The sequence below is a fragment of the Pinus tabuliformis genome, chromosome 6 (genome assembly GCF_031772625.1).
Source record: "Pinus tabuliformis cultivar Carrire ecotype Pingquan chromosome 6, CPIR1, whole genome shotgun sequence".
NCBI classification, from domain to species: Eukaryota; Viridiplantae; Streptophyta; class Pinopsida; order Pinales; family Pinaceae; genus Pinus; species Pinus tabuliformis.
In genome coordinates, this window is record NC_142292.1 from 74,711,261 (window position 1) to 74,720,604 (window position 9,344).

Here is a 9,344-nt window from a genome sequence, read left to right on the forward strand (position 1 = left end):
GACAAATAATATCACATACAACAAAGGGAGATGTTGGATTTGCAGGAAAAAATCTATAGACGTCACACATAAAGTCTCCAAAATTGAGGCATGGCTAGGGACTTTTAACACCCAACCACGTACACGCCAGACCCAAAAGCTTCAAGAACAACACAAATAAGTACAGAAACAGATATGAATATGTGCATACAAAAATGAGCAAACACACTTTCTTTCCAATACAAGTATCTTTGAAACCCATACACAAGTTCTTTGAAGGTAGTTTTAGCATATCAACCTTCTTTAAGTTCTCTACCCATCTATCAACGGGCAAATTCTTTTTATTTTCTGTTATTGGAACTCAAAAAAGTGTTAAAGTAGCCTGGCTTCAGTGAATGAGGTGCAAAACCTGGAATAGTTGTATTGTTTTGCAGATGTGATATGCATAATATTTTTAGAAACATCTGTAATACTTGCATTCTTACTTTGCTCCAAGTCTCAAAAGATTGGTTTTTCAAGGTTTAATAAAACTACAAATTGTTTCCAAAATAGAAATGGACATGTTACTTTCGTGTGATTACTCCATTCCTAGAAGCTGTGGTAGGGTACCCCAGTCTGTGTCATACAATCAATCTTGAAAAAGTTTCCAAAATTGAACTTGGTATCAAATTTGGTCTACAACATGAACAAATATCAAAGCAGAACATACACTGCATATGAAAACCCGTTTTCAGGTTAGGTTGTTCATTTCAATTCAAAGTTAGTAAACTGATTTTACCATTAATTGTTTATATTGATGTTCCTCTAGGCTGATGATCCAGTTTTGGACTTAATACAGACAAATTAAGTCCAAATCAAAAACAGCCTACATAACTTTTACTTTGACAGCAAAATAATTGCAATGCTTTAATTCAAATCGAATAGAAGATATGTATAAATGTGAACTGAATATTATAATCATTGTCTAGTTTTAGCTATACCATAAGTGCTGATGTCTACAGGCATCTTGACTACAATTAAAGCTCCCCTTACATGGTTGGTTACAAGCACAATAACAATGTAATGGAAAATTTGCCATGTATCTGTAATGACTCATCATGATTTATTTCATACTATACACAGGTTTAAAGATAAGTACTCACACCTCAGCTTGACAATCAGATAGGCTGATGTACTGGGAGCCAGTGATGTAAAAGTTTCTACCATACACATCTATCTAATGCAGTTGTAACTTGATTTTTATATTGAGCATCAATAAAGATGAGATGACATGAGCTTACGAATACAAGCAGCAAGCTTGCAAATCAAAATTTCCTTAACCTGCACATCTTGATCAAAAATCACCTTTCAGGAGATTTTTTAATTTTACAAACTTGCAACATACAGGATATATGTCAGAAGAGATCAGCTGTATGCACAAGGTAGAAGCATAAAGGCTTACATCAGAAAACTTCAACATATTGGAGTTTCACGATACTGTGCGGCCATAACAAACAGAAGCAATATATAGATTCTTAGCCCACTTTTCCTGCAAAAAAGGGACAAAATGTTTCAGGTGTCTGGCAAGTTGCAAGATAGGAAAAAAATGAAGGTATCGTTAATAACTAAGCTTTGGTTCACCTTAACATGAGTACTCGGAAATGCAGATGTGCGAAGAGTCTCCTGAGTTTCATCCGTAGGCTTTCGTCTAGGAACACTCAAAACAAAAGCTGCCTGGTCCCATGTCGCTGCGGTTGCAGTTATACGATACCCATGATCCCACCGCCTGTGGATGCCCTCACTAGGATATAGAAAATCAAGTTCAACTACCTGAGGTATAAATAAAAGGCATTACTACAATCAGCTACATGAATCCAAAAAAGGCAACAAACTATATGCATTGTTGGCACATTTGCATTACTTACCTGATCTGTAAAACCTGCATTTCGGGACATGACAACACCCCATCTACTTCCTGCAGAAGCCATAGAAGTAACATAGAATCCCTCTCTCCACTTTTTGTTTATCCATTTAAATGGAAAAGAATCGCTGACCTTGTAAGACTGTTGTGTGTACTGTGTGCCTAGAATACACAAAAGCTTAACAGTTAATATACCCTCCCGCTATTGAACCATCAAACTTTGACAAGGGAAAACACCTACAGAAGCTTACCTTTAGACATTACTACCAGGGAGCTCCCACTGTTGGCCCCCGCAATTGCACTTATGTAATAGTTTTTCTCCCATTGTTCCATGATCCATTCCTAGAATAAATAAATAAACAAAAAACAAGTAATAAGTACCACCATAATGTGAAGACCACTAATGATGCTTAGTACATGCATGTACACATCTTATATAAAGCACATAAAAATATAACCTTGTGAAGAAAGCACTGAGAAAGCTCATAAACTTGTGCAGTGAATCCAGTTCCTGCATCCATAATAAGAGCCCACAGATTTGAGCAAGAAGCTACACTACTTATAAAAAGACCATCTTCATTTCCTTTCTCAACATGTTGTGCAAGTCTTGTATCAGCCACATTATAGTGGTATCTGGCCACAAAATAGAAATAAATTTGATTTTAGAACTTAACATTAAGAGCAATGAATATAAATAGTGTAATTTTTACAACCTGAAGTGTCATCTCAGATACAAATTTAATGCAGACAAAAAGTACAAACAATACAGAAAGGAAATAATATTGCTGTCTAATGAAATCACATGATCAAATAACATGAGTACAAACAGAAGTATCAAAAGTGAAGAAAATATTGTTAAACTGATAATTGCAGGCACCATACCTCTGTTTCATTGGCCGCCGAGCATTATAAACACTGATCCATTGTGTAGCAGGCATACCAAGCCGAACCTTCTTCTTGGGCTGTTCATCATCATCTTCCTCCATAGTCAACCTACCTCTCTTTTGACCAACCTGGTAGACAAGCTTCACCAAATTGAAAACGCATTAGAGAACTTCCTACTTGCATTTCAGAGATAGGATTTCTTAAGAAAACCAACAGTACCTTTAGAGCTCCATCAGTGTTTATTGGCCTGACAGCTGGATTTGGACCAATGATTCCATCAAAAAGTGAAATATATTTTGCATAATAGGGCTCTTCATCAAATTTCAAATTCACCACATATTCTAGAAATAGTTTAAAGGGCGGCGGGCAAAAGCAGCACAACATCTCTGGGGATGTGGCCATTTTTTTCTTGCAAACCAGGAAACCTTTGTTGTCACCCTGTCAACAGATAACAGATATCTTCATAAGAAAAAATGTATACAAAATACAGGAGACCTAATCTTATGATACAATAGAAATGCTTAGAAGGCAGTGACTACAATACAAACCTGGTATCCTTGCCAGGGTAAACGCCCTCGAAGAAGAAATATAAGCGTATAAGCCAGTGACTCAAGATCATCTCTCCTACTTCCAGTTCTCCCTAGATGGGCATGTACACTGGCATATCGAACAGTGCCCCTGCAATGAATACAACAATAAGATAGTCAGTATGATATATTAGCTGGGGTATAAGAAACATCAACAACAGTCAACATTTCCATCTAAAAGATCATGCCTGAATACATCTGGCCTTTGATCATATTCTACATGCAACCCTGTAGAGCTGTCCCTCCATCTTGTCGCTGCATAATCAACAAATCATATGAAACATTGAGAAAACAAATGAACAAATGCATAGTTCAAATTTCATGGATGAACGTTGAGATTGTGTGAAATAACTCACCCAACCCAAGATCAACAAGGAAAAGTTTCTTTTCATCTGCCGTTCCTGGTGGACCAAGCAAAAAGTTTTCAGGCTTCACATCACCGTGGACATATCTGCATCAAACGAAAAACACTGGGTTTCTACAATGTTTTCAGGAAATGCCAAAATTTACGATACATCCATTGCAGACTTAGTGAAATTAAGGTTGGGCTTAAATTGTCTACACTCAAGCCCATAGAACTACAATCTATTATTTTACCCTCTAGAGTGCATCTTCTCCAATATGGAAACAGCTTCAACAGCAATGCATGCCACCATCTCAGTCGACATCCTGCATGTAAAGTTTACAATAGAGACAACAATAAATCGAGCAGGCACTAGTGTGCAAATGATTTGTATTAATTGTGAATAGTGATTGGCATTAACTCACGCTTGACCAGAAGTATTCCAAACATCCCATAGGCTTGGACCCAGCATATCCATAACCTGTGATACAATATATGATGCATTAGAAGGTGCATCTCTAAAACACTTTCAAGATAAATTAGCTTTGAAATGATGATAACAGAAATATCATTACTAAGTTTGTAGGCATGACAACTAACTACTCCCGACATAAATAAGCATACCATAACATAATAATCTCCTTGACGACCTTTATAGTGTACCCGGGGAACTCCATGACTTCCACCAAGAGTACTGATTGCAAAATAAAAATGATGACATTAGAAGATAGTGAATACAACTAACAAAATAAGCCATAGCTGAAGAATGAAAAACACAATAATGCTAACTAGTAGCAAGATATACCTATGTGAGAAGAAACTGAAAAGTAAATGAAAAGAGCAAAATGTATTGAAAAGAGACAATGCAGTAAACACCACATGAGATAATCTAAACAAACTCAAACACGAATCCCCTATTTGCACACAAGTAAAGAGAGACTCACTTGTAAACTTGCCACTCATATGGAGGACCATAATTGCAACCTTTACTCGTTCTGTGTTCAAACTTCAAAGCAACCTGGAAACATGCTCAACAAGATAAGTAATAATGCATCAAAAAGGTATTTTTAAAAGTTAAAAAGACGTTCCTTTAGAAAGACCTTGTGTAATACTGTGCCATGTCTCTGTTAAAGTCTCTGTTAAATTGAAATTAAAAGGATTTGAGAGAAAAAAAAAAACAATGCCCCATTATACCTCAACAGCACCAGGACCAGTAGTTCGCTCAGACCCACCAGACATTCGACGTCCTACATAAACTTGTCCAAACCCACCTTTACCCAATTTTCTTTCTATTTTGTAAAGTGGAGATCCACCTACGGAAACCTGCAATGAAATAGATAATTATGTTTTGAAACCTCACAATCAAGTCAAAAATTAATTTTAACGAAAGTGAAAAAGAAGGTATGGCAATTTAAATACGGCATTTTCATCCCCATTTTTTCATGAAACTCTTAGTCATACAATTTAAAGATTTACTTTTAATGTACAACAACGCCTACTTGGAACAAATACTTAGAATATACTCCATTATATGAGAGTCATTACTATGCAGAACTGAATCTATTTAAAAAGAAAAAAATTTAAAAAGGTTGAAATTTTAGCATCTTTGGAAAACCTTACGCATTTTGTTAAACCAAGTACATCAAAAGGCCACAATATATTCTTAAAAGTAATAATTAAAACCCCGAACCCTCTTAATTACTGAGATTATGAATAGTAGGGAAGCAAAAAAAATATCATCAAGGAATACAAAGTGTTGCTGCCAGTGCCAACAGCATTTGCAGGGTCAACAACAAAGTAGATGACTAATGCCAGTATGCAAAAAGAGTCTACAAAAAGACAATTTACTCAAATTTCTTTCATGTAAACAAAATACAACGCAAACTTTCTGAGACGGAACACATTTAACACCCGTATAAATTATTTATGAAAAAACATAACAGGTCTCATTTAATAAGACAAAAAGTAAGAAAAGCATGTTTTATGGATACTAAGCATCATATAAAAAACCAGAGATAAGTCTAAATACAATAGAAACATATCATCATCTCTAAAAAGGGCATAAAAATATTGAATATAATGAAAATAACCATTTTCATCATCTTTCCATATGTTTAAAAAAAAATCAGTACAAAACATTTTGAAGAATACGTGGGAAGAAAGATAAGCAACAAAAGAAAAACACATTGGAAGCAATTCAAAACAGAAATAAGGAAAAACATTTGTATGAATTTCACGCATATCAATGATCACTGTCAGCAATGAATCTAAATATAATATAAACATTTCCCCATACAGAAAAAAAGGAACAAAACACCCAAATGCGTCAAAAAATAGCAAGATCCCACACTCAGCATCGTAGAAAAGCCAGGAATGAATCTAAACAACATAAACACTTTCCTCGCCTCTTAAAAAAAGGAAATGAAAAGATTTAATATATTGAAAATAACCATTTTCATCATCTTTCCATATGTTTAAAAAACAAATCATTGAGAAATTTGTGAGAAGAAAGATAAGCAACAAAAAATAAAAACACATTGGAAGCATTTCAAAACAAACAAACAAAAGGAAAAAGATTTCTATGAATTTCAGGCATGCCATTCCATGAGTTCTAAAAATATCGTTGAGAAATTTGTGAGAAGAAAGATAAGCAACAAAAAATAAAACACATTTGAAGCATTTCAAAACAAAAATAAGAAAAAAGTTTTTATGAATTTCGGGCATATCAAATATCACTGTCAGCAGAGAATCTAAATATAGTATAAACATTTCCCCATATGTAAAAAAAGAAACAAAACGCCCAAATTCGTTAAAAAATAACAACCTCGCATGCTAAGCATCATATAAAAAACTGGTGATGCATTTAGATACAACAGAAACATATTCCTCGTCATTTAAAAAAAGGAAATAAGAAGATTGAATATATTAAAAATAACCAATTTCATCATCTTTCAATATGTTTTAAAAGATTCATTACAAAACATTTTGAGAAGTTTGTGGGAAGAAAAATGAGCAACAAAAAATAAAAACAAATTGGAAGCATTTCAAAACAAAAATAAGGAAAAACAATTCTACGAATTTCAGGCATGTCAAATATCACTCAGTAATGAATCTAAATACATGATAAACATATGTAAACAAGAAATAAAAAGCCCAAATGCATCAAAAAATAACAAGCTCCCTCACCCTTGCGGATGTTATGAAATCCATTAAAAGCATTTCAGAAAAAAAGTGTGAGGAAAAAAATAAATAAATAAACGTTTACCATATTAAAAAGCAAATTTTCCGATTGAAAAGGAACAAACACAAGCATCGAATCTAGGTAAAACACATATTTTCCCATCTATGAAATAAAAAATAAACAATCAAAAATAGCAAAAAAAGACAGGTTCCAGATGTAACAAGAAGCGTTGAAAACATTTGGGAAAATTTTGTGGCTAACGAAAAAAAAAACAGAAAATAATTACAAAAACAATCCATTAAAGCCAAAAAATAACACTTAAAGATTAAATTTTGATGGACTCAACGTACATCAACTATCAGTAAAGAAACCTACTTCCCCCCGTCAACAAAATGAAAAATAAAAGACCAAAAATAGCAAATATATGAAGTTGCACGTGTAAATCTATTCAAAACATTTGGGAAGTTTTTGTGTTTAAGGAAAATAAATAAAACAGAAAATACTTGCAAAAATAAACAACAAAAGCCAAAAATAACAATGAAATCATTTCAATTTTTTATGTATTCCACGCACATCAAATATCAGTAATACGGCTATTTTCCCCATTTTGTAATGAAAATACCCAAAGATATCCTTAAAAAAAATAGGTTTCATATATAATAAAATCCATTGAAAACATTTGGTAGATTTTTTTGGTCAAGGAAAAACAATAGATGCCAAAAAAACACAAAAATGATTTCTCTGATTAGCAGGCATTATAAAAAATAAAGAGAAAAGAAAGATCCCACCCGCCCTTCCACATGAAATGGAAAAAACCAGAAACCATCTCCCATAAGAAATGGGCAACAAAAAAAAAATCAAAATAACCAACCTTGTCAGGAAGAGGAGCAGTGTTATCATCGCCATTTGTAGGAATGGCCTTGTCGGCGCTTCTTCCAGCGCTCTCATCATCATCCATTTTTTCCTTTTGAGCAGTTGCCTGATGGTTTTCGTTAACTGCGTTCAAACTAACGTCAGCAGCCCCTTCTTGCTCTAAGGCAGCAACCTCGTTCACCACCAAGGGCTTCGCCCTAGTGTTCCTCTTGGCGGGAGGACCGGTAGTCTTTGGTTGATTCTGTTTAACAGGTCCCTCCCCCTTGGCTACTGCGGCCCTAGTACGCACATAATTCCGCGGAGTGGGAATAACAAAGGGCTCTGACTGATCGTTATTATTATTAGCGTTAGCGTTAGCTTTCTTGTTATTACAAGGGTTGTTGTTGTTGTTACGGCGCCCCCTAGGGTTACCAGAAGTTCTGTTGGGCTTTTTTTCCAAATCGCCTATGGCAACAATTGTAGGCGATGCATTCCGCGGCTGAGCACGGCCTTTGCGCACTCCGCTGCGCAGAACAGGCATCCTTCACCCATGCACTCTTCTTCTTTCCAAAAGGCTCCACCCACCCTTCCTCCTGCCACAATTCCACTCATATCTTCTTTGCCCCCCGCCAAATCTCTCCACCATTATACCAACCAAAGTCTTTTTTTGTTGTTTTAGTTCTTACTTCCCCCCTTCCAAACCGAAGTCGATCTTGCAATAAATACACGTACCTGGAATCGAACCCTAGGCAGACCAAGTTCTAGTTTCCGCCTGCCGAATCACCGTTTCCCGCCGAGAAAAGCACCGATAAAAGCTCATCCGCCGCACGATTCACAGAAAATCGGAAAGATTTCCATAGATCCGAGCGCTGCCGTCCACGATTTATGAGCAATCTCGCTCAGGGTTTGAGCATTCAAAGTCCGCCAGAGTTATGGTTTTTTACAGTGCGAGTGGGGATACGAGAAATGATATAATATTATTATTTTCTTTTGTCCGCGTGTGAACGGGAACAATTTTCGTACCCCCGCTCTTTTTTATTTTTTAAACCTCAGCTTTGGGGGGTTTCTCGGGTTTTTAAATATTATCTGGAGCGCCGTGCGCCGTCCGTTAAACTAATCCGACGGCTGGCATTTTATTACCCGCTAACGGCGTTAATTAGCGGCAGCGGTAAAGCTATAAACGTTTTTTTAATTATTAATTTAAAAATATAGTATTTGACCCCGTCCAGTTATTCCATTTTACCTGTTTTTTGGGATTGCATTTTGCATTTTATTCTTTCTAGTGTTTTCTATTGCAGAGCGCCAACCATTCATTTTCTATCGTTATATGACCGATACTCCTCGTAGCTAAATTTAACTTAATTTTAATATCTGCGTTATGGTAGGATTGACTAGTTGGTGAACAAGGTAATATTCTCTCGTCGTAGTGATATGTTTTAGTGGTTAGTCATATTTAAGGATAAGAAAAAGATAATAAAATAGATTCTGGTTTATATTGTGTTTTTACATTTTTATTTTTATTTTTAAATGAAATAAAAAATTAAAAAAAAAAATATTGGTTTTTTTTTATATAAAAGAATTGGTGGACTTGTTGTTGGTTACCAACTAGATTGGGAT

General features: G+C 35.2%; 1 protein-coding gene across 2 annotated transcripts; it reads right to left on the reverse strand.

Moving 5' to 3' along the window:
• Positions 1-1,039: 1,039 nt before the first annotated feature.
• Positions 1,040-8,736, reverse strand: LOC149257314 (casein kinase 1-like protein HD16). Of its 2 annotated transcripts, none has more exons than XM_089413960.1 (16): positions 7,747-8,736; positions 4,889-5,017; positions 4,639-4,712; positions 4,319-4,388; positions 4,120-4,175; positions 3,949-4,020; positions 3,708-3,802; positions 3,540-3,606; positions 3,313-3,442; positions 2,984-3,202; positions 2,762-2,904; positions 2,338-2,512; positions 2,131-2,221; positions 1,884-2,041; positions 1,600-1,788; positions 1,040-1,507 (listed from the first exon to the last, which is right to left on the reverse strand). In XM_089413960.1, the coding sequence occupies exons 1-16, from the start codon at positions 8,266-8,268 to the stop codon at positions 1,448-1,450; spliced, it is 2,250 nt and encodes a 749-aa protein (XP_089270086.1). In that variant the 5' UTR covers positions 8,269-8,736; the 3' UTR covers positions 1,040-1,447. The 2 variants fall into 2 exon arrangements, with proteins under 2 accessions (XP_089270086.1, XP_089270088.1); XM_089413962.1 differs by having other exon boundaries at positions 2,762-2,892; positions 7,747-8,735.
• Positions 8,737-9,344: the final 608 nt, after the last annotated feature.

Bases quoted from the DNA above. Each gene is read 5' to 3' on its own strand.
- LOC149257314 (XM_089413960.1), bottom strand. From the start codon at position 8,268: ATGCCTGTTCTGCGCAGCGGAGTGCGCAAAGGCCGTGCTCAGCCGCGG. The intron at 2,222-2,337 runs GTTATATTTTTA...TATTTATTCTAG, and splicing joins CTCAGTGCTTTCTTCACAAG to GAATGGATCATGGAACAATG. The intron at 1,508-1,599 runs GTGAACCAAAGC...CCTTTTTTGCAG, and splicing joins TTCCGAGTACTCATGTTAAG to GAAAAGTGGGCTAAGAATCT.